At 46.9% G+C, this 25526-nt stretch overlaps 1 protein-coding gene across 4 annotated transcripts in view; it reads right to left on the bottom strand.

Moving 5' to 3' along the window:
• The window catches only part of cdk17 (cyclin-dependent kinase 17), a 292409-nt gene that overhangs the window by 132813 nt on the left and 134070 nt on the right, over positions 1-25526 (bottom strand). For 3 of the 4 annotated variants that reach the window (XM_038810897.1, XM_038810899.1, XM_038810898.1), the window contains one exon: positions 2861-2994. The exons of the other annotated variant lie outside the window; for it this stretch is intronic. In XM_038810897.1, coding sequence (XP_038666825.1) covers positions 2861-2994 — 134 coding nt within the window. The remainder of the gene's footprint in view (positions 1-2860; positions 2995-25526) is intronic. 4 annotated transcript variants of the gene reach the window in all.

The following is a 25526-nucleotide window of genomic DNA, read 5'->3' as shown; positions in this document are numbered from 1 at the left end:
TACCACCCTCCCAGGCAGTGCATTCCATACCGTCATCACCGTCTGGGTAGAACATAGAACAGTACAGCACAGAACAGGCCCTTCGGCCCTCAATGTTGTGCCGAGCCATGATCACCCTACTCAAACCCACGTATCCACCCTATACCCGTAACCCAACAACCCCCCCCTTAACCTTACTTTTATTAGGACACTACGGGCAATTTAGCATGGCCAATCCACCTAACCCGCACATCTTTGGACTGTGGGAGGAAACCGGAGCACCCGGAGGAAACCCACGCACACAGGGGGAGGACGTGCAGACTCCACACAGACAGTGACCCAGCCGGGAATCGAACCTGGGACCCTGGAGCTGTGAAGCATTTATGCTAACCACCATGCTACCCTGCTGCCTTAAAAGGTAAAAAGGTTTTTCCTCAAATCCCCCTAAACTTCCTGGTCCTTCCCTTGAACTTTTGTCCCCGTGTAACTGACCCTTCAATTAAGGGCAGCGGCTGCTCCCTATCCACCCTGTCCATGCCACTCATAACCTTGTACACATTGATCAGGTTACACCTCAGTCTTCTTTGTTCTAGTGAAAACAACCCAAGCCTATCTAACCTCTCTTCATAACTTAAGTGTTCCATCCCAGGCAACATCCTGGTGGATCGCCTCTGCACCCCCTCTGGTGCATTCACATCCTTCCTATAATGTGTCCGCCAGAATTGCACTTAGTACTCCAGCTGTGGCGTCAGCAAAGTTCTATACAACTCCAACATGACCTCCCTGTTTTTGTAATCTGTCTCGATTGATAAAGGCAAGTGTCCCATATGCCTTTTTCACCACCCTATAATGTGCCCATTGACTTCAGAGATCTATGGACAAACATGCCAAAGTCCCTTTGTTCCTTGGAATTTCCCAGTGTCAGGCCATTCATTGAATACTTCCTTGTCAAATTGCTACTTCCAAAGTGTATCATCTCGCACTTTTCAGGGTTAGATTCCACCTGCCACCTTTCTGCCCATTTGACCATCTGTTCTATATCTTCCTGTAACCCAAAACACTCAACATCACTGTCAGCCACCTGGCCAATCTTTGTCTCATCCGCAAATCCTACCCTCCACATAGTCATCAATGTTGTTTGTATAAATGACAAATAGGGGACCCAGCACAAATTCTGTGGCTTCCAGTCACGAAAGCAGCCATCTGTCACCACCCTCTGTCCCCTACAGCTAAACCAATTTTGAATCCACCGTATCAAGTTACCCTGTATCCCTTGTGCATTTCCCTTCTTTTTAAGTCTCCCATGTCGGACCTTGTCAAAGACTCTGCTGAAATCCATGTAATCTACATAAACTGCACTACCCTCATCTACACACCGTCATATGATCAAAAAATTCAATCAAATTTGTTAAGCATGACCTCCCTCTGACAAATCCATATTGACAATTCCTGAGCAAACCATGCCTCTCCAAGTGGAGATAGATACTCTCCTTCAGAATTTTCTCAAATAGTTCCCCCACCACTGACGTGAGACTCACTGCTTGGGCAGCACGGTAGCACATTGGTTAGCACTGTTGCTTCACAACTCCAGGATCCCAGGTCTGATACCCGGCTTGGGTCACTGTCTATGTGGAGTCTGCACGTTCTCCCTGTTTCTGCGTGGGTTTCCTTCGGCTGCTCCGGTTTCCTCCCGCAAGTCCCAAAAAAGACGTGTTGTTATGTAATTTGAACATTCTGAATTCTCCCTCATGTACCTGAACAGGCGCAGGAATGTGGTGATTTTCACATTAACTTCATTGCAGTGTTACTGTAAGACTACTTGTGACAATAATAAAGATTATTATTATGAGTTCCCTGGTTTATCTCCACAACCTTTCGAAAATAAGTGGGGTCCCCTGTTCCTGTGCTGTAATTTTTCTTTGTACTTTGTTCTCCAGTCCTCTGGCGCGCACCCCCCCCCCCCCCCCCCCCCCCCCCAATGGACAGAGAGAAATTAAAAGTTTGAGTCAGACCCCTGCAATCTCCTCCATCGCCTGCCAAAGCACCCTCGGACACAGTTTATCCAGAGATAAATTTGTCCACTGTTAAGCCTGCCATCACCTCCAATACCGTGTCACTACCTATGTCCATTTGCTCAAGAACCTCACAGTCTCTCTCCCTGAATTCCATATCTACCTCCTCATTCTCTTGGGTGAAGACAGATGTGAAGTATTCGCTGAACACCACACCAACGTCCTATGGCTCAACCCACAAATTTCCCCCTTGGTCCCTCATGGGGGACATGGGTCCTACTCTTCCCTGGATATCCTCTTCCCATATCTTGGGATTTACCCTAAATATGAGCTTTCTCATATCCCCTTTGCTCTCCTAATTGCTTTCTTAAGCTCCATCCTGCACTTTCTGTAAGCCATTAATGCCTCCGCTGATTTGCTCTCCTTGCACTTGCTAAATGGTAGCTTTAGAGGGAGGAGATCAATTTGCATGCTGTGTTGTATTTATTCTTCTTTTGCTGCTTTGGATTTGTTTGCAATTTTCATTCACATATTGGCAACTCAATGTACTGTGATTGAGTTAATGATATTTTGCCTTATAATTAGTCATGTGATATCGAGGTGCAGCATCACCAACATTGCAGTTTAAGATCTGCCACGTTTGAAAGGCAAGATGCTGATAATATGGCCGAGATAGAAGATTCGTAATTTTATAGATTTTCTACTTATGATATCACTGTACATTAAAGGCGTGTTCTATTCAGACCCACATATAAGTATTTCACCTCCTCATGCAGAGTTGAGCAAAAGAAACTTTACAGAACTGATCATTTAATCAAATGCTAATTTTAAGCCATTTTGTATTTCCTGAATTGGAACATAAAACCCACCTCCATGGAGATTCTCCTGTGTAAATGGTTCCTCATACGAACTCGAGTAGGAGACTGCACCTCATCAGATGATGTTCCAGAAGCTTGGTCACTCTCACCATCTGAACCTATTTTCAAATTCTCATGCACTATATCTGAACAGGGGCAGAAAGAGAAATCAGCTACGGTATCTTGAAACCTCTACCCAAGACACAGTGCATATTTCTATGCTTTTGTATAATATTCTAACATACACAAAAAAGGGAAATTATAAAATGTAGCAACATTTGGCAAAATGCTATGTTATACTTCATCACAACAACCGTACAATTTATACTTTTAACCTCATTTGCAACTAACATTTTGGTTTGTTTGAACTTGCCAAACCCTATAATATTCTATAATCATTATTTCCAGTGCATGGTGGAAACATTTTACATGCTAAATACATCAAAATCTTTAAACTGCATGAATTGATTCAGTAGCATCTGCTCAATGTAAAAGGTGGATGCTTGTTTAAGATGATTAATTGCTACACTTTGAACAAAATATATTTTCCTTCTTTGCCAAATTTATTGGCCAGAAATTAAAATTTCTGTAAAGAAATTCATGCATCTTTCAAGTTTCACAATTTTTTGAAAATAACATATTTCTTTTTTTTTTATAAACATTTTATTGAGGTATTTTTGGTATTGTAACAACAACAAAATAAACAACGAACATGAAACTATAAACATAGTGCAAAAGCCGTCTCCCTTCCTTACACCTTTTTTAGCCCCCCGACTCTAAGCTAAACTAACCCCCTCTCCCTTCTGCTGACGATTAATTTTCAGCGAAGAAGTCGCTAACAGTGACCCTCTCAAGGCGAACTTGATTTTCGCCAAACAAAGAAAGCTAGCCATGTCCGATAGCCAGGTCTCCGACTTGGGGGCTTTGAGTCCCTCCAAGCTAATAGTATCCGTCTCCGAGCTACCAGGGAAGCAAAGGCTGGAACACCTGCCTCTTTCTCTTCCTGGATTCCTGGGTCTTCCAACACCCTGAAAATCACCACCTCTGGACTCAGTGCCACCCTTGTTTTTAACATAGTGGACATGACTTCTGCAAACCCCTGTCAAAATCCCCTAAGCTTCGGACCTGTCCAGAACATGTGGACATGGGTTCGCTGGTCCTCCCGCACATTTTGCACACCTGTCTTCCACCCCAAAGAATCTGCTAATCTGAGCCACTGTTATGTGAGCCCGTTGAACGACTTTGAATTGTATCAGGCTGAGCCTGGCACATGTTGCGGACGAGTTGACTCTACTCAACGCACCCGCCCATAGACCATCCTCTATCTCTCCTCCCAGCTCGGAGTGGGCAGCACGGTAGCATTGTGGATAGCACAATTGCTTCACAGCTCCAGGGTCCCAGGTTCGATTCCGGCTTGGGTCACTGTCTGTGCGGAGTCTGCACATCCTCCCCGTGTGTGCGTGGGTTTCCTCCCACAGTCCAAAGATGTGCAGGTTAGGTGGACTGGCCATGATAAATTGCCCTTAGTGTCCGAAATTGCCCTTAGTGTTAGGTGGGGTTGCTGGGTTATGAAATGAAAATCGCTTATTGTCACGAGTAGGCTTCAATGAAGTTACTGTGAAAAGCCCCTAGTCGCCACATTCCGGCGCCTGTCCGGGGAGGCTGGTACGGGAATCGAACCGTGCTGCTGGCCTGCTTGGTCTGCTTTAAAAGCCAGCGATTTAGCCTGGTGAGCTAAACCAGCCCCTGGAATATAGGGATAGGCGTTGACCTTGGAGGGGGTGCTCTTTCCGGGTGCCGGTGCAGACTCGATGGGCCGAGTGGCCTCCTTCTGCACTGTAAATTCTATGATAAAGCTCCTCCTCCCACTTGCACCAGCTCCTCGGTCGGCGTCTCCTCTGACCCCACAAGTTCCTTGTAAATGTCAGTGACATTCCCTTCTCCTACCCACCCTCTGGAAACTACCCTGTCCTGAATCCCCCTTACCGGTAAGAGCGGTACCCCTCGCCAACCCCAACCTCTCCTCCAGCGCCCTTATACCCTGAAAGCTCCCCTCGATAAACATCCTCTCAATCCCTGCTCTCCGCCATATCCGGAACCCCCCCATCCATATTTTCCGGGGAAAACCGCTGATTATTACAGATTGGGGACCAGACCGACGCTCCATCTGCTCCTACATGTCTCTTCCATTGCCCAGACTCCATACGCTCCCATGCTGACCCCTCCTCCACCACCCACTTCCTGATCATGGCTATATTCGCCGTCCAGTAATAGTTACTCAAATTTGGCAGGGCCAGCCCGCCCCTCCCCGACTCCGCTCAAGCATTACTCGCGGGGTCTTGCCTGCCCAAACGAAGCCAGTGATCACTTTGTTGACACGTTTAAAAAAGAACCGCGGAATAAAGATGGGGAGACACTGAAATACAAACAGGAATCTCTGGAGGACCGTCATCTTCACCGTCTGCACCCTTCCAGCCAGTGACAACGGAAGCACGCCCCATCTTCGAAAATCATCCTTCATTTGGTCTACTAGTCGGGCCAGATTTAATTTATGCAGCCGGTCCCATTCCCTCGCCACTTTATTTCGCTTATACCCCGAAAACTGGCTAAATTCCCCCAGAATCCTCATGATTTCTTCCATCCTCTCTGTTGGGTCCGATGAAAATAACATTTCTGATTGATGATGCAATCAATTTTGTTGCACTAATTAATTTACAAATAAATAATTCAGCATCACTAACAATTTACTTTTCAATGACACAATAATTTCTCACTACATGGAATACATTGTCCAGATTATCTGTTCTAATTCAGCAACACAATAACAAGAACATATCCCAATGTATCAATGCCACTAAATAAATGCAGCTTTCAACAGGGATGTTATTTTTCACAATTCAAACAATATTGTGTCTCTAACTCCTTAAACCAACACTAACCAAGACTATGTAATTATGAAAATGATATGCATGCTATTTTAGGTATGGTAGCACATAATTATCACACTAATTAGTTTCAATTAAATACAAAGACTGTTTCCCAAATCAGTATATTTTTAGTCCAACGGCAACTCATCTATATAGTGACTTATATCTAATAAACTGTCCTAAGATGCTTCTCAGGAGTATCATAGAGCAAAATTAGACACTAGGTCACAGGGTGGATGGCCAAATGCTTGGTCAAAGAGATGGGCTTTAAAGGCGGTCTGAAAGGAAGAAGCTACGGTGAACAGGTTTAGGGTGGGGAATCTCAGAACTTAAAGCCCACACAGCTGAAAGCACAACCATCAATGATGGAGCGATACAAATGAGAAATCATAAGAGGCCAGAACTAAATTGGGTTAGGACAGTGTTGCCAGTTTTAGATTAGGGAATGACGTGTGCAAATAAATCAGGGAGGCAAGAGAAAAATATGGAAATAATCGCAAAATTGTTGGATTCAATACAAAAGTAGAAAAGCACAGACAAAGATTACAAAGTGCTGGACCAGATAAGCAAAATTGTCAGCGAGCCAAGAAAGGACCTCCAAATTAAGTGGGTGGAAAAGTCAGCTCAATCTTAAATAAAAGAAAGTCAGAGCACAAATACACTTCATGATTGCAAAGTTAGGGTAGAAAAAATAGAGTTCTAAAATCAACTGAAATTTAAAAGGAAGTTTACTTTACAGCTTTTGGTCTAAAAATCATTATATGGAATACAAAAAAAGTGTCATGGGGAGGCAAAAATTAAAATTACAAGCAAAAACAGGAACACTAAAATGCTTACAGGCAATGTAAGAGGAATAATATGAGTAAGTATTGCTAAAAAAAGAAACACGTCGAAGCTTTTCCTCTTGCATTCATCAGGAAACTAAAAGAGTATCAATATGAACATAGAAACATAGCCATTTGAGCCTGCTCCGCCATTCACTATGATCATGGCGGATCATGCCACTTGATAGCCAGTTCCTGCTTTCCCCCCCATATCCTTTGATCCCTTCAGCCCCAAGAGCTATATCTAACTCCTTGAAAATATACAATGTTTGGGCCTCAACTGCTTTCTGTGGTCGTGAATTCCACAGGTCGGCCACTCTCTGGATGAAGAAATTTCTCCTCATCCAGTCCTAAATGGTTTATCCCTTTTCCTCAGGCTGTGACCCCTGATTCCAGTCTCCCTGTCATTGGGAACATGCTTCTTGCATCTACCCTGTTTAGTCTGTTAGAATTTTATAAGTTTCTATTAGATCCCCCATTATTCTTTTGAATTCCAGCGAATATTATCCTAACCAACTCAATCTCTGCTCATACCTCACACCCGCCATCCCAGGAATCAGTCTGGTAAACCTTCGCTGCACTCCTGCTAGAGCAAGATGAGCAACTTGTGCGAATCCAGGTCCGGGATCTTCCCCAGCATCCTCTTTACAAACTCTGCATCATCCCAATTTGGCGCGTTCACATTTATGTCCACCTGCCACCCCTCCAGTTTCCCACTGACCATAATGTACCAGCCTCCCACATCCGCAACTATTCTTCCCGCCTCAAATACCACTCGCTTATTAATCAGGATCACGACCCCTCTAGTCTTCAGAGTCCAGCCCAGAGTGAAAAACCTGCCCGATCCATCCCTTCCTTAATCTGATCTGATCAGTTACTCAAAGGTGCGTCTCCTGTAACATTACCACGTCCACCTTCGGTCCTCTCAAATGCGCATACCGTCTTAACCGGCCCATTTAGCCATCTCACATTCCATGTGATCAGCCTAGTTGGGGGGGCTCATCACCCCCACCCTTCGCCGATTAGCCATCAGCAAACGGGTTTTCTATCCATCTCTATACGCTACCTCCAATGTTGTGTGCTGTAATTTTACACTAATCTCTTATGTGGGACTTTGTCGAAAGTCTTCTGAATGTTCAAATAAACCACATCCACTGGCTGCCCCTCATCAACTCTACCAGTTATGTCCTCTCAGAATTCCAGTGTATTTGTCAAGCATGATTTCCCTTTCATAAATCCATGCTCACTCTGTACGATCCTGTCACTTTTTTCTTAGTGCTCTGCCGTATAAATCTTTTATAAATGGACTCTAGCATTTTCCCCTCTACCAACGTCAAGCTGACTGGTCCATAATTTCCCGATTTCTCTCTAGCGCCCTTTTTAAATAGAGGGGTCACATTAGGTACACTCCAATCAGTATGAACCGTTCCAGAGTCTATAGAATCTTGGAAGATGACCACCAATGCATCCACTATTTCTAGGGTCACTTCCTAAAGTACTGAGATGCAGATGATCAGGCCCTGGGCATTTATTGCCCTTCAATCCCACCAACTTCCCCAACACCATTTTCCTGCTAATACCAATTTCCTTCAGTTCCTCGCTCTCACTAAACCCAGAATTCCATTACATTACTGGTGTGTAATTTGTGTCCTTTGTGAAGACGGAACAAAAGTTTGTCAGCCATTTCTTTGTTCCCCATTTTAATTTCCCCTGTTTCAGACTATAAGGGACTATATGTCTTCACCAATCCTTTTCTTTTCACATATTTATAGAAACATGCAACCTTACTCTCAACTCTTCTTTTCCCCTTCTTAATCAATTCCTTGGTGCTCTTTTGTTGAATTCTAAACTGCTCCCAATCCTCAGACTGGCCAATTTGTATGGCACTTCCTTGGATCTAACTATGATTTAGTGGCCATTACTGAAACATGATTAAAGGATGGTCACGACTGGGAGTTAAATATCCGAGGGTATTAAACTATTCGGAAGGACAGAGTGGATGGTAAGGGAGGTGGTGTAGCTCTGTTATTTAAGGATGACATCCAGGCAATAGTTAGGGATGATATCGATGCTATGGAGGATAAGGTTGAATCCATTTGGGTGGAAATCAGGAATAGTAAGGCGAAAAAGTCACTGATAGGAGTAGTCTATCGGCCACCAAATAGTAACGTTATGGTGGGGCAGGCAATAAACAAAGAGATAACTGATGCATGTAGAAATGGTACAGCAGTTATCATGGGGGATTTTAATCTACATGTCGATTGGTTTAACCAGGTCGGTCATGGCAACCTTGAGGAGGAGTTTATAGAATGTATCCGGATAGTTTCCTAGAACAGTATGTAATGGAACCTACGAGGGAACAAGCGGTCCTAGGTCTTGTCCTGTGTAATGAGACAGGATTGATTCATGATCTCATAGTTAGGGATCCTCTCGGAAGGAGCGATCACAATATGGTGGAATTTAAAATACAGATGGAGGGTGAGAAGGTAAAATCAAATACTAGTGTTTTATGTTTAAACAAAGGAGATTACAATGGGATGAGAGAAGAACTAGCTAAGGCAGACTGGTAGCAAAGACTTTATGGTGGAACAGTTGAGGAACAGTGGAGAACCTTCCAAGCGATTTTTCACAGTGCTCAGCAAAGGTTTATACCCACAAAAAGGAAGGACGGTAGAAAGAGGGAAAATCGACCGTGGATATCTAAGGAAATAAGGGAGAGTATCAAATTGAAGGAAAGAGCATACAAAGTGGCAAAGATTGGTGGGAGACTAGAGGACTGGGAAATATTTAAGGGGCAACAGAAAGCTACTAAAAAAGCTATAAAGAAGAGTAAGATAGATTGTGAGAGTAAACTTGCTCAGAATATAAAAACAGACAGCAAAAGTTTTAAAAAATATATAAAGCAAAAAAGAGTGGCTAAGGTAAATATTAATCCTTTAGAGGATGAGAGGGGAGTTTTAATAATGGGAGATGAGGAAATGGCTGAGGAACTGAACAGGTTTATTGGGTCGGTCTTCACAGTGGAAGACACAAATAACATGCCAGTGACTGATAGAAATGAGGTTATGACAGGTGATGACCTTGAGAGGATTGTTATCACTAAGGAGGTAGTGATGGGCAAGCTAATGGGGCTAACGGTAGACAAGTCTCCTGGCCCTGATGGAATGCATCCCAGAGTGCTAAAAGAGATGGCGAGGGAAATTGCAGATGCACTAGTGATGATTTACCAAAATTCACTAGACTCTGGGGTGGTCCCGGTGGATTGAAAATTAGCAAACGTAATACCACTGTTTAAAAAAGGAGGTAGGCAGAGAGCAGGAAATTATAGGCCAGTGAGCTTAACGTCTGTAGTAGGGAAAATGCTGGAATCTATCATCAAGGAAGAAATAGCGAGGCATCTGGATAGAAATTGTCCCATTGGGCAGACGCAGCATGGGTTCATAAAGGGCAGGTCGCGCCTAACTAATTTAGTGGAATTTTTTGAGGACATTACCAGTGCAGTGGATAACGGGGAGCCAATGGATGTGGTATATCTGGATTTCCAGAAAGCTTTTGACAAGGTGCCACACAAAAGGCTGCTGCATAAGATAAAGATACATGGCATTAAGGGTAAAGTAGTAGCATGGATAGAGGATTGGTTAATTAATAGAAAGCAAAGAGTGGGGATTAATGGGTGCTTCTCTGGTTGGCGATCAGTAGCTAGTGGTGTCCCTCAGGGATCCGTGTTGGGCCCACAATTGTTCACAATCTACATAGATGATTTGGAGTTGGGGAGCAAGAGCAATGTGTCCAAGTTTGCAGATGACACTAAGATGAGTGGTAAAGCGAAAAGTGCAGAGGATACTGGCAGTCTGCAGAGGGATTTGGATAGGTTAAGTGAATGGGCTAGGGTCTGGCAAATGGAATACAACGTTGACAAATGTGAGGTTATCCATTTTGGTGGGAATAACAGCAAACGGGATTATTATTTAAACAATAAAATATTAAAACATGCTGCTGTGCAGAGAGACCTGGGTGTGCTAGTGCATGAGTCACAGAAAGTTGGTTGACAGGTGCAACAGGTGATTAAGAAGGCAAATGGAATTTTGTCCTTCACTGCTAGAGGGATGAAGTTTAAGACTAGGGAGGTTATGCTGCAATTGTATAAGGTGTTAGTGAGGCCACACCTGGAGTATTGTGTTCAGTTTTGGTCTCCTTACTTGAGAAAGGATGTACTTGCATTGGAGGGTGTGCAGAGGAGATTCACTAGGTTAATCCCAGAGCTGAAGGGGTTGGATTACGAGGAGAGGTTGAGTAGACTGGGACTGTACTCGGAATTTAGAAGGATGAGGGGGGGTCTTATAGAAACATTTAAAATTATGAAGGGAATAGATAGGATAGATGCGGGCAGGTTGTTTCCACTGGCGGGTGAAAGCAGAACATGGGGACATAGCCTCAAAATAAGGGGAAGTAGATTTAGGACTGAGTTTAGGAGGAACTTCTTCACCCAAAGGGTTGTGAATCTATGGAATTCCTTGCCCAGTGAAGCAGTTGAGGCTCCTTCATTAAATGTTTTTAAGGTAAAGATAGATAGTTTTTTGAAGAATAAAGGGATTAAGGGTTATGGTGTTCGTGCCGGAAAGTGGAGCTGAGTCCACAAAAGATCAGCCATGATCTCATTGAATGGCGGAGCAGGCTCGAGGGGCCTGCTCCTAGTTCTTATGTTCTAACAGTGGCCGTGTTGTAACGGAAAATTTGTGCACGTATTAGCGAGCGGGAACTGCCTCGAGATTTCCGACAGTTGACCCGATTAAAGCGTTACCGGTATCAAATGTTAATTGGTCCGCTCAACGAGGCCCACAGGCTTCATGTCGCAAATTATTGTATCGCCAGCTGAAGCGCCAGGACAGTGAACAGTCCAAAGATGTGCGAGTTAGGTGGATTGGCCATGCTAAATTGCCCGTAGTGTCCTAAAAAGTAAGGTCTAAGGGGGGGGGGGTTGTTGGGTTACGGGTATAGGGTAGATATGTGGGTTTGAGTAGGGTGATCATTGCTCGGCACAACATCGAGGGCCGAAGGGCCTGCTCTGTGCTGTACTGTTCGATGGAATTGAGGTTCAAAAGGAGGTGTTAGCAATTTTGGAAAATGTCAAAATAGGTAAGTCCCCTGGGCCAGATAGGATTTATCCTAGGATTCTCTGGGAAGCCAGGGAGGAGATTGCAGAGCCTTTGTCCTTGATCTTTATGTCGTCTTTGTCGACAGGAATAGTGCCGGAAGACTGGAGGATAGCAAATGTTGTCCCCTTGTTCAAGAAGGGGAGTAGAGACAACCCTGGTAATTATAGACCTGTGAGCCTTACTTCGGTTGTGGGTAAAATGTTGGAAAAGGTTATAAGAGATAGGGTTTATAATCATCTTGAAAAGAACAAGTTGATTAGCGATAGTCAACACGGTTTTGTGAAGGGTAGGTCATGCCTCACAAACCTTATTGAGTTTTTTGAGAAGGTGACCAAACAGATGGATCAGGGTAAAGCTGTTGATGTGGTGTATATGGATTTCAGTAAGGCGTTTGATAAGGTTCCCCATGGTAGGCTATTGCAGAAAATAAGGAAGTATGGAATTGAAGGTGATTTAGCGGTTTGGATCAGTAATTGGCTAGCTGAAAGAAGACAGAGGGTGGTGGTTGATGGCAAATGTTCATCCTGGAGTTCAGTTACTAGTGGTGTACCGCAAGGATCTGTTTTGGGGCCACTGCTGTTTGTCATTTTTATAAATGACCTGGAAGAGGGTGTAGAAGGATGGGTTAGTAAATTTGCAGATGACACGAAGGTCGGTGGAGTTGTGGATAGTGCTGAAGGATGTTATAGGATACAGAGGGACATAAATAAGCTGCAGAGCTGGGCTGAGAGGTGGCAGATGGAGTTTAATGCGGAAAAGTGTGAGGTGGTTCACTTTGGAAGGAGTAACAGGAATGCAGAGTACTGGGCTAATGGCAAGATTCTTGGTAGTGTAGATGAACAGAGAGATCTCGGCATCCAGGTACATAAATCCCTGAAAGTTGCCACCCAGGTTAATAGGGCTGTTAAGAAGGCATATGGTGTGCTAGCCTTTATAAGCAGGGGGATTGAGTATCGGAGCCACAAGGTCATGCTGCAGCTGTACATAACTCTGGTGCGGCCGCACCTGGAGTACTGCGTGCAGTTCTGGTCACCACGTTATAGGAAGGATGTGGAAGCTTTGGAAAGGGTTCGAGGAGATTTACTAGGATGTTGCCTGGTTTGGAGGGAAGGTCTTACGAGGAAAGGCTCAGGGAATTGAGGTTGTTTTCGTTAGAGAGGAGAAGGCTGAGAGGTGACTGAATAGAGACATATAAGATAGTCAGAGGGTTAGATAGGGTGGACAGTGAGAGTCTTTTTCCTCGGATGGTGATGACCAACACGAGGGGACAAAGCTTTAAATTGAGGGGTGATAGATATAGGACAGATGTCAGAGGCAGTTTCTTTACTCAGAGAGTAGTAGGGGTGTGGAACGCCCTGCCTGCAACAGTAGTAGACTCGCCAACTTTAAGGGCATTTAAGTGGTCACTGGATAGACATATGGATGAAAATGGAATAAAATGGTCAGATAGGCTTCAGATGGTTTCACAGGTCGGCGCAACATCGAGGGCCGAAGGGCCCGTGCTGCGCTGTAGTGTTCTATGTTCTAAGGGGAGCAACACTTAAACCGATACCCCAGCGCAAAAAACACACAGCACACAGCCATGCCACCGAGGAGACTAGCCCCACAATTCGGGGATGACGACCTGGCCGGAATGTTGGTCAGAGGGTCAGCCACAAGGCAGCCAGTGTCGCCTGGAAAGAAGTGGGAATGGTCAGCTTGAGGAGCATCACTAAGAGGGCTGGCAAGAAGATTAACAACCTCCACCAGCCCGTATGGGTGAGTTGGCACCGCCCTGCCTGCCAACCCAACCCCCCCCCCACACACACACTCGACAGCCATGCACCCGGTACCGTCTCCCCTGGCACAATCATGTCCAGCTATGCAGAGGTGGGGATGCACCAGCCCCCACCCAGATGATGACCTGCCACACGCGAGTTGGTAATGCCAGTCAGAATGATCCTTCCCTCTCACTGATCATATGTCCATTCCACTCCCCCCCCCCCCCCGCAGGATCTCCATCCAATGGTGCCAGCCCATCCGCAGTCATCGCCCCAAACCCCCCACTTCCCCTGTCCATTTCCCCCCCCCCAGGATCTCCATCCGATGGTGCCAGCCCATCCGCAGTCACCCCCCACTTCTCAAGAGAACACCTCAGAGGGGAGCTCCGAGACACCACCATAGATGCGTCACAGCTGTCAATCACACCCTCCACTGGCGCAGTGATACACAACTCAGTGGGCAAGTAGTGAACAGGTTTCTGGGGCACAATCTGGTGAACACCACACAGGTGCCACACATATCAGGTGCAAGCAGGAACATCAAAGCGAGACAGCAGTCAGAGGTCTGCTGGATCCCAGGATCAAGCTGGGTCCCAGTCAGATGCCGAACCTCTGGTCCAGGTTTACCCGGAGCTGATGCAGTCGATTCAGAGGGGGATGTCAGTAACACTTCTGCAGGTCCTTAACCGGTTGGAGGAGTCCAAAGATTATGGGTGGGAGACAACGCTGGCAATGCATGGAGCAGAGGCGAACACTGCTTAGATGGTGGCCCCAGTGGAAAGCCTGTTGCACGACTTCAGCAGTATGAGTGGAGGTGTCCAAGGCGTAGCTCAGTCAGTGATAGCCATGGCAGCATGTCCAACTCTCTGGGGAACGTGCCCCAGTTCCAGGTGAACTTTACTGAGGTGCTGGGGAGCATGTCCCAATCTCAGGTGGGCATTACCAGAGGCATTCCAGAGCATGTTCCAGTCACTGGGCCATGTGGCCTGGTCTCAGGTGGACCTTGCTGGAGTGTTCCAGAGCATTTCCCAGTTACTGAGAACCACCGCTGAGGGTGTCAACGCCATGGTGCAGACATTGGGGAGCCACCAGGCTGGCGGAGCCAGATGAAGGAGGGGAATACGGAGCTCAATCCAGCTGCCCTTCCACTTGAGGTGACCCCCATGGCTCTACTGGCATCGCCTGGGAGGAGAGGGCACCAGGTGGCAACCTGGATCCACCCTATGGGGTGGCAACAGTGGCTACCAGCTCACCCGTGTTTGCCCATCCTCTACAACGGCGAGGCTCTGAATCAGCCTCCGGAACAGTGGCAAGGTGAGGCTTGTCTTGCTGGCAAGTGAGCAAGGGCCGTCAGAGAACGTCAGCCAGGGGCAAAGGCCATGGTATGCAGTAAGCAGCAGGCTGACTCCACCTCTACTGCGCATCCTGGGGACACATCTAAACGCAGTGTAGAGCACAGAAAGCTGAGCAGGTCGAGGATCACGGACACAGCACCATCTGAAGCAGTTGGGGTCACAAATGTTCATCAATAAAACACTTTGCATCCGAGACGTATGATTCCTCTGGCATGTTATTCCCCAATGCGTGCTGACCTCCAAGCCCTTGCCCAAGCCCCCCCGGGCATGGTGATCCTGGAATACACCTCCCCCCCCCCCCCCCAAAAAAGGCATACCATGTACAGGAGATGGTTGTGAGCGCGCACTCGGCAGGAGTCAGACTATGGCATAGATTGAGTAGCACCAACGCTCAGCTTACAGCAGGTTATCATTATCCCCCAGGCTTCGACAGTGATCTATTGACAGTGTCGATACAGGCCCATCACCCTGGAGTAATGTAACACTGACCCTGGAGGACCGGCCATTCTGGGGTGGTCCACAAGGAGGCCAGAAATCTCCAACTGCCCCAGGATATAACTATCGTGCACACTCCCTGGGAATATTAAAGCATGCCGTTGTGCAGAGAGACTTGGGTGTGCTAGTGCATGAGTCACAGAAGGTTGGTTTACAGGTGCAACAGGTGATTAAGGCGGCGAATGGAATTTTGTCCTTCATTGCTAGAGGGATGGAGTTTAAGACTAGGGAGGTTATATTGCAATTGTGTAAGGTGTTAGTGAGGCCACTCCTTGAGTAGTGTGTTCAGTTTTGGGCTCCTTACTTGAGAAAGGACATACTGGGTGTGCAGAGGAGATTCACTAGGTTAATCCCAGAGCTGAAGGGGTTGGATTATGAGGCGAGGTTGAGTAGACTGGGACTGTACTCATTGGAGTTTAGAAGGATGAGGGGGGATCTTATAGAAACATTTAAAATTATGAAGGGAATAGATAGGATAGATGCGGGCAGGTTGTTTCCACTGGCAGGTGAAAGCAGAACTAGGGGACATAGCCTCAAAATAAGGGGAAGTAGATTTAGGAGGAACTTCTTCACCCAAAGGGTTGTGAATCTATGAAATTCCTTGCCCAGTGAAGCAGTTGAGGCTCCTTCATTACATGTTTTTAAGGTAAAGATAGATAGTTTTTTGAATAAAGGGATTAAGGGTTATGGTGTTTGGGCCGGAAAGTGGAGCTGAGTCCACAAAAGATCAGCCATGATCTCATTGAATGGCAGAGCAGGCTCGAGGGGCCAGATGGCCTACTCCTAGTTCTTATGAAACGCGCACACGTGTGTGATCTGGAGGTGGTGGTTGCACACAAGTTGAATTTTCAGGGAGTGGAACACCTTCCTGTTGATGTCGGGCACTCCTTGACGTATACGCAAGGCAACATGCATACCATCTATTACCCCCCTGGTCCTCGGGCATCCCGGCAATGGCGGAGAATTCTCCTGCCCGGGCATCTTGTTTGGCCCTGTCCAGTCCAAGTTTATACAGTTAGCTGCCTGTGCAAACAGGGCATCCGTGACTTCACGGATGCACTTGTGGGCTGTAGTTTGTGAAATGCTGTACTCCTGAAATGATCCCGAGGCATAAAGGTTCAGGGCTGCAGTGGTCCGGGAGGGGGCACCCTCCTCCTCCACATGGTGCCAAATCCGCATGGATATGGCACAGGTGCCACACCGTCTCCTTATTGAAGCGGAGCCTCCTGCGGCACAAGATGTCTGTCATCTGTTCAAAAGGCCAGCGGTGCCTGCATACCTTGGGCCATTGCCAGCCTCCCCCTCTGGGTCCTTCCCTGGCCTGTTGGGCAGCTGGCTGCTCAGGGTATGGGGTGGGACTCTGCAATGAGGTGCCGCCTCGAACCTCTGTTGATACTGCTTCTGCTCCCTTCTATGTCATCTGGCCGCTTGGCCTGCCAGCAGCACCGTGTGGGCAACCTCCGTGGGGTCCAATATATCTGGAAGGAATTGGAGAGGGCGAGAGACTGACAACCAGTGATGGCTTCCACCCTGCGACCCACCAGTCACCCATGGCACCATTTCACATCTATGAGGTGCCATCCAACCCGCCCTGCCCATGCACCCCTGGCTACAGTAGGGGTCCCAGGGCGCCAGACCCCAGGACCTGTATCCCAGACACCCGCTCATTACGTTACCTGGACCGAGCGCTGGTTCCCTCACCGGTGCACACACCCACCCTCTGGTTGTGGGATTGTGCCAAGTTTTGAGGCCCAGTCCCTGGGTGTTGGAATGCTAACTGCTGGTGTTGGATCATCTGTGTTCCGGCAAAGTGTCCAGACTTCTCAGTCTGATTGGGATGCGAGGCAATAACTTCCACCTGTGATATGGCATGCCTACCCACAGGGATCCACTTGGGAGCTTTGAAGTACTCACTTTACTACGATTGCCAATTCCCTATTAGCAATGGCCAGAGGCCGCCACGGTCAGTGGGAGTTGTGGGTGGTCGGTGGGACAGATAGGCAGGAGCTGGGCCTGCCCCCATTATGGGTGTACACGATCTGAGGGGTGGCATGGCAGGCATACGAGCGCTGAGACTCCACAACCTCGAGCACCTGGCAGCTGCTCACTGCCAGGGATTGGCAAATACTACTCACCACCTCAGATCCCCACAGCAGCCATTCCGTCAACTTCACATTTTGAGGAAATAGATGCCCGCATGACCCCTTGTTGCGGAGGCAGTCAGATCATGGGAGGCCGTTCACGTTAATGGTTTGGAAATGAGCTTTAAGTGGTGATGATTGGTTTCTCACCACGCCGCAGTGGGATTCAATTCTTGCCAACGGGGATGGGTGGGTTAGATCCCAAACCAATTGACGCAGTTCCCGTTTTGGTCCCTCAACTATCTAACGACCGTGTCATGCTCATGCTTGAGCGCGATGCGGCCGTTAAATGATGCCCACTATAGCTCATTTTCCAGGTCAGCCATGGTTTGGCCACCTTTCCCTTTTACTTTTGTGCCAGACAGGAATTAACAATTGTTGCAGTTCCCCAATGTGCTCTTTGAATGTTTGCCATTGCCATTCCACTGTTAGCTCTTTTGGTAATGTTCCCCAATCTATTGTTATGAACTCAAGCCTCATACCATCGTAGTTTCTTTTATTTGGATTCAGGACCCTGGTCTCAAAATCAACTATGTCACTCTCCACCTTGATGAAGAATTCTGTCATATTATTTTCACTCATCCTCAATGGGCCTCAAACCACTAGAGTGTCAATTTTTCCTTTCTCATTACACTATAACCAGTCTAAGCTGTCCTGTTCTTAAATTGGTTCCTCAACATATTGGTCCAGAAAACCATTGCATATACACTCAGGCAATTCCTCCTTTACGGTATTGTTATTAATTTGATTTTCCCCCATCGGTATGCAGAGTAAAGTCACCCAAACACAATTACAGATATTCCTTTATTGCATTGGTCTCTTTCTAATTTAATGCCGTATACAACCTCCACTCAGTGTTCTTAGCTCTACCCTTACAGGTTCCACATCATTGGAGCTAATATCCTTCCTCACCATTGAGTTAATTTCCTCTTTAACCAGCAATATCATCCCACCGCCTTTGCCAGTTTGTCTGTCCTTCCTAAAAATTCAATACCCCATAATGTTCAGTTCCCATTCCTGGTCACCTTAGAATCATCTAATTTAGAGTGCAGGAGGCCATTCAGCCCATCGAGTCTGCACCGGCCCTTGGAAAGAGGTACCCTAATTAAGCCCACGCCTCCACCCTATCCCTGTAACCTCACCCAACCTTTTTGGACACTAAGGGCAATTTATCATGGCCAATCTACCTAACCTGCACACCTTTGGACTCTGGGAGGAAACTGGAGCATTTGGAGGAATCTCACGCAGTCACGGGGAGAACGCGCAGAGTCCACACAGACAGTGACCCAAGCCGGGAATTGAACCTGGGACCCTAGAGCTGTGAAGCAACTGTGCTAACCACTGTGCTAACCCTTGCAGCCATGTCCCAAAATCCCAACTATATCACACCTGATTACATCTATTTGTGCAATTAATGCACCCACTTTAGTGAGATGCTTTTTAACCTTACTTATCCTGTTCCCACTACTTTTCACTGTGGCTCTTTTTGAATCTGGCCCTTGATTTCTCTGCCTTTTGTTCTTGTCCTCGTTTCCCCCTCCTGACTCCTTGCATAACTTCCCACACCCCTGCCATCTTAGTTTAAATCCTCCGCAACCACTCTAGGAAATGCTTCTCCCAGGTCATCAGTCTCTGTCCTGGCCAGGTGTAACCGGTCCAGTGTGTACTGGCCCTATCTCCTCCAGAACCAATCCCAATGTCCCAGGAATCTGAAACCTCCTCCTCGCACCTTTGCTTCAGCTACTTGTTCTTCTGATATAGCCTGCTATTTTTGCTCTGCCGAGCATGTGGTACTGGTGGTAACCGGAGATACCTTTGAGGTTCTACTTTCAACTTCCTTCCTGACTTCCTATATTCTGCTTTTAGGGCCTCATCCATTTTTTTTAACCCATGTTGTTTGTATCAATGTGCACCACAGCCATTGGCTGCTCACCCTCCCCCTCCACATGTCCTGTAGCCGCTTGCACCTTTGTACCAAGGAGGCATCATAGCATCCTGGAGACTTGTTTCAGCCACAGAACAATCTATTCCCCTTACAATTGAATCCCCTATAACTACTGCATCCCCACACGTTTTACTACTCCCCTGTGCAGCAGAGCCAACCATGGTGCAACAAATCTGGTTGTTGTTGCTTTCCCGAAAGGCCATTCCCCTCAACAATATCCAAAGCGGTATATCTGTTTTGCAGGAAAATAGCCACATTCTGCATTGCCTGCCTAGTCCTTTTGCTCTGCCTGGTGGTCATCCATTCCCTTCCTGCCTGTGGAGTCTTAGCCTGCAGTGTGACCACTTCTCTGTACGTGCTATCCACAATACTTGAAGGGGAAAACAATAATAGTGTATGAGAAGAGAATGCTGAAAAATCAGCACTCTCTTCTCATATTGTATAAATTGTTATTTTTTTCTTTATATTGATATTCTTGCGAAGTATATCTCTTTTTTCAGCAATTCCAAAGCTCTGTACTACCAATGGATAAGTAAGAAGAGGTAGAAAGTGTGTTGAGGTACGTGAGCAGCACCTTGGTTAGCACTGTTGCTTCACTGCATCAGGGTCCCAGGTTCGAGTCCCGGCCCGGGCCAATGTCCGTGCTGAGTCCGCATGCTCCCCCGTGTCTGCGTGGGCCTCCTCAGAGTGCTCAGGCCTCCCCCACAAGTCCCAAAGACATGCTGTTAGGTAATTTGGACATTCTGAATTCTCCCTCAGTGTACCCGAACAGGAGCCAGAATGTGGCAACTAGCGGCTTTTCACAGTAACTTCATTGCAGTGTTAATGTTAGCCAACTTGTGGACAATAAAGATTATATTATTCAGGCAGAGAATCAAGAACTATGGAAAAAATTTGAAAACTTCAAAAAGTCATAACCTCAGGATTGTTCCCATGTCAGGACTTCAATTTTGCTCGAGCCCCTCAATACTGCACTTGATCAATCAATCACTGCCTTGAGGTCAGGTATCAATCTAGTAAACCTCCTCTGAACCATTTCTAACACATGTACATCCTTCCTTAAATAAGGAGACCAAAACTGTACACAGTATTCATGATATGGTCTCACCAATATCCTGTACAACTGAAGCATAACATCCTTACTTTAATGTTCAATCCCACTTGTAATGAAGGATAGAATTCCTTTAGCCTTTTTGATTACTTGCTGTGCAACTGCATATTAACTTTTTGTGACTCATGCACGAGAACACCTAGATCCCTCTTGGAACCTTGGAATTCTGCAGTTGTTCCCAATTTAAATAACAGCCTGCCTTTTTATTCTTCCTGCCAAATTGAACAAGTTCACATTTTCCCACACCATACTCCATTGCCAGATCTTTACCCACTCACTCAATTTATCTACATCAGCATATGGCCTCTTGGCAACATTGCGTCATCTATAAATTTAGTGATCATGTCTTTGCTCCCCTCATTGAAGTCATTTCTATAAATTGTAAAAAGTTGCGAACCAAGCATAAACTCTACTCATCACATTCTGCCAATCAGAAAATGACTCATTTCTGCATACTTTTGCAGTTTCGAGAAGTGGTTGGGGGCGAGGGAGGGTTCTGGGAGGGGTGGGTAACTGGCTACGGGGACTAGCGGTAGGGATTGGGCCGGGGGGGTGACAGATGGGGGGAATGAGAGACCCCTCAGTCCGATTGGTACCGTGGAACATGCAGGGGGATGGGTGGACCAGTGAAACAGAGGAGTCTTCTTGCATTTGAAGAGCTTGAGAGACAGGGGATCAATTTAAGGGTGAAGGAATAGGTTAGATCAATTTGAGGGTAAAAGAACAGGTCAGGCTTCGGAAAGGTTGGGTCAGGTGTTCCACTCGGGCTTTGATAGCAGGGTCGGGGGGGGTTGGCAGCATTAGTGATTGGGAGAGCAGACCTGTGGTAGTTATAACATCCAGCAGAGGGCAGCAGAGCAGAGCTACTGATCAGCTGTTCTGGGGAAATTTGCATACGTGCAGTGCAGTCAGCCTAAGTTGAAGGTGAACCGGCGAAGGAGACCCAAGGAGTTTGAGTGAAGACAAGCATCCAGCAGAGTGCAGCAGAGCAGAGCTACTGATCAGCTGTTCTGGGGAAATTTGCATACGTGCAGTGAACCGGCGAAAGAGACCCAAGGAGTTTGAGTGAAGACAAGCATCCAGCAGAGGGCAGCAGAGCAGAGCTACTGATCAGCTGTTCTGGGGAAATTTGCATACGTGCAGTGCAGTCAGCCTAAGTTGAAGGTGGTTTGTGGAGGGGCTGTTGTCAAGTGACAGTTAAACCCGAAACACTTCGTGAGTGTTTCCCACCCTACCTCCTCCTCTAACCAACCCCCCCACCCCACGGTGGTTGGGAAACGGGAGCAGGGGCTTGTCGTGAAGGTGAGTGAGTGCCTTTAAATTTGCTTACCTTTCAGCGGGAACAGGGTTTGAGGGAATATCAGGTAAGCTCTTCCTTTCTTTTTCTTGTTTTTTTTTTAAAATCTAGACGTGATGTCAGGGAAGGCAGTACAATGCTCCTCCTGCAGAATGTTTGAGGTGAGGGACGCCGTCAGTGTCCCTGCTGATTTCACCTGTGGGAAGTGCACCCAACTCCAGCTCCTCAAAAACCGTGTTAGGGACCTGGAGCTTGAGCTGGATGAACTTCGGATCATTCGGGAGGCAGAGGGGGTCATAGATAGGAGCTTCAGGGAAGTAGTTACACCAAAGACTGGAGATAGATGGGTAACTGTAAGAGGGACTGGGAAGAAGCAGTCAGTGCAGGGACCCCCTGCGGTCGTTCCCCTGAGTAACAAGTATACCGTTTTGGATACTTGTGGGGGGGGGACGTACCAGGGGTAAGCCATGGGGTACGGGCCTCTGGCACGGAGTCTGTCCCTGTTGCTCAGAAGGGAAGGGGGGAAAGGAGTAGAACATTAGTAATTGGGGACTCAATAGGTCGGCGCCGCTGTTGGTGGAGGTATTTGAGAAGCGCTGGCTGAAAAGGTGTTCCTGTAGACTATGGGACAGGCATTTATTTTGCTATTGTTTAAAAAGGTAAGGACCCACTGGAGTGTGAGTCGTATCGTCCAATATCTCTGTTGAATGTGGATGCGATGATTCTTGCCAAAGTGTTGGGCGCTTAGGTTGGAGGAATGCCTTCTGCAGGTAATTGGAGAGGCTCAGACTGGGTTTGTAGAGGGTAAGCAGCTGTCCTCGAATGTATGGCGCTTGTTAAATGTGCTGCTCTCTTCATCGGGGGGTGGCTGGTCCCTCCTTTTGTTTGCATTGGTGATAGAGCCCTTCGCCATTGTGCTGAGGAGCTTGGATAAGTGGAGGGGGGATGGGGGAACATGAGATGAACTCTTTATGCCGACGACCTATTGGTGTATATTTCTCACCCAGGTCCCAAGGTGGGGATATAATTGGGCTGTTCAGGTGATATGGGGCATTTTCGGAATATAAATTGAATATGGAGAAGAGTGATTTTTGGTGTCCTCTCATGGGGAGGGTGCTGGCCTGGGGGGGAATTGCCGTTTTGTGTGGCAACTACTCATTTCATGTAACCAGGGATGCAGGTGGCTTGGGACTGGGCCCAGCTCTAACAATTCAATTTTACGAGGGTGGGTAGGGTTACGATAGATTTGTTGAGGTGGGACAGCCTCCCCCTATCATGGGCAGGCCGTGAGCAGGCGGTAAAGATGAATATCTTGCCGTGGTTTTTATTTATTCCAGTGCTTACAGGTCGTTTTGCTGAAGACGTTTTTTATGCGGTGGAATGGTTAATTTTGTCATTTCCATGGATGAGTAAGTTGGTGAAGATTCAGAAGACAGTGCTTCAGAGAGGGTGACAGTTGGGTTTGATTCTCCCGAATCTGGTGTATTACTATTGGGCGATGAACGGCGAGAAGGTGCGTGGTTGGAGGCAATTTGGATTACATTTTAAGTTTAGGGCGGAGTCGAAACTGATGCCGGTTCAAGAGAATCATTTGTTTGAGTCGACAACACTGGATGCTGGGTTTCAGGTTGGGGGGGTTTAGACCTATTTTTTGGAAGGGCGGTTTGCAAGTTTGTAAAGTTGACAGAGAAGTTGGGGATTCCGTGCCGGGGGGGAGCTCCCCTCACGGTGCCAAGGTCCCAGGTTCGATCCCAGCCCTGGGTCACTTTCCGTGTGGAGTTTGCACATTCTCCCAGTGTTTCACATGGGTTTCGCTGGGTTGGAGGAGCTGTTCGGTCCGGAGGAAGTGAAGGCAGTGATAAGAAGTAAGGCACCTGGGCCAGGTGAAGGTCTACAACATGTTCTTTTTTTTCTTTTTTCAAAATAAATTTAGAGTACCCAATTTTTTTTTCCCAATTAAGGGGCAATTTAGCATGGCCAATCCACCTACCCTAAATCTTTGGGTTGTGGGGGTGAAACCCATGCAGAGATGGGGGGAATGTGCGACTCCACACGGACAGTGACCCAGGGCCAGGATTCAAACCCGGTCCTCAGCGCCACAGTCCCTGTCTGCTTCATCCGATGCCAATGCTTATGTAGTTACATTGTATATATTGTGTAGCCCTATTATGTATTCTCATGTACTTTCTTGAATTCTGCTCAATTCCCTTTCTTCCAATGTACTGAATGATCTGTTGAGCTGCTTGCAGAAAAATACTTTTCACTGTACCTCGGTACACGTGACAATAAACAAATCCAATCCAATCCAATCCAAGTAGGCTTCAATGAAGTTACTGTGAAAAGCCCCTAGTCGCCACATTCCGGCGCCTGTCCGGGGAGGCTGGTACGGAAATCGAACCGTGCTGCTGGCCTGCTGGGTCTGCTTTAAAAGCCAGCGATTTAGCCCAGTGAGCTAAACGAGCCCCAGGGCCAATGATGTTGGGAAATGTTTGAAAATAAATTCACCAGGAATCCATCTGGTCCCGGTACCTTCCCTGACAGCATGGAATTAATAATCGCACCGGGCCCTGGCAGTGCTTCAAGCCCGTTTCTTGTCTTCTGGTATATCCAGTCCATCGAGGAACTGTTTCAACCCAACTTGGAGGTGTACAGGCCTTGATAAAGGTTTGCAAAGTCATTGTTAGCCTCGTTTGGGGCTGTAACCTATCCAGTCCTTGAATGGTACTATTTCATTCACGGCAACCTGCTTTCTCAGTCGGTGCGCCAGCATGCGACTGGTCTTGTCTCCATGTTCGTAAGAAGCATCCAGTGACTGGCCGAGCTGGTGGACTGCTTCCCCCAAGGAGAGCAGATCAAATTTCATCCGCAGCTCTTTCTTCTCCACTTGAGTTCCACATTAAGGGCCGTGAAATACCACCATTCCACCTCCAATATGGAGTTGATCAGCCACTGCCTGGTTATCCTTTCCTTTTCGTCCTTAAGGGCCCTATAAGCTATTATTTCCCCTCCAATTTCCCCACCTTCAGTGCCTCCCAGAATGTGGAGTGTGAGACTTTGCTGTTCTGATTGCAGGTTACATAACCGCTGATGGCTTGGGATTTAGTTTTCCAAAATTCCTCATTGGATTTGGGTTTATTATCATGTTTACCGAGGTATAGTGAAAAATATTGTTCTGTGAACAGTCCAGACAGATGGTTCCAGACATGAAAAACATAGGACATACATAAATACACAATGTAAATACATAGACACAAACACCGGGTGAAACATATGGAGTGTAGTCCTACTCAGTAGAGAACATGTGTGGAGAGATCAGTTCAGTCCATTCAGGGTCATTCAGGAGTCTGGTAACAGTGGGGAAAAAGCTGTTTTTGAATCTGTTAGTGCATGTTCTCAGACTTTTGTATTTCCTACCTGATGGAAGAAGTTGGAAGAGTGAATAAGCCGGGTGGGAGGGGTCTTTGATTATGGTGCCCGCTTTCCCAAGGCAGCGAGAGGTGTAGACAGACTCAATGGACGGGAGGCGAGTGATGGACTGGGCTATGTTCACGACTCTTTGTAGTCATATTATCATTGAGGAGGGCTGTGTTCAGCCTCCAAGGGGAGCGCTGGGCCCGGCCCTTCTCCAACCTCATGTCCATGTAATGCGTGTGGTCAGAGAGTACTA

Source organism: Scyliorhinus canicula, chromosome 11 (assembly GCF_902713615.1).
Source record: "Scyliorhinus canicula chromosome 11, sScyCan1.1, whole genome shotgun sequence".
NCBI lineage: Eukaryota > Metazoa > Chordata > Chondrichthyes > Carcharhiniformes > Scyliorhinidae > Scyliorhinus > Scyliorhinus canicula.
The sequence above is the reverse complement of the archived record's forward strand: the minus strand, read 5'-3'. Positions and strand labels throughout refer to the sequence as shown.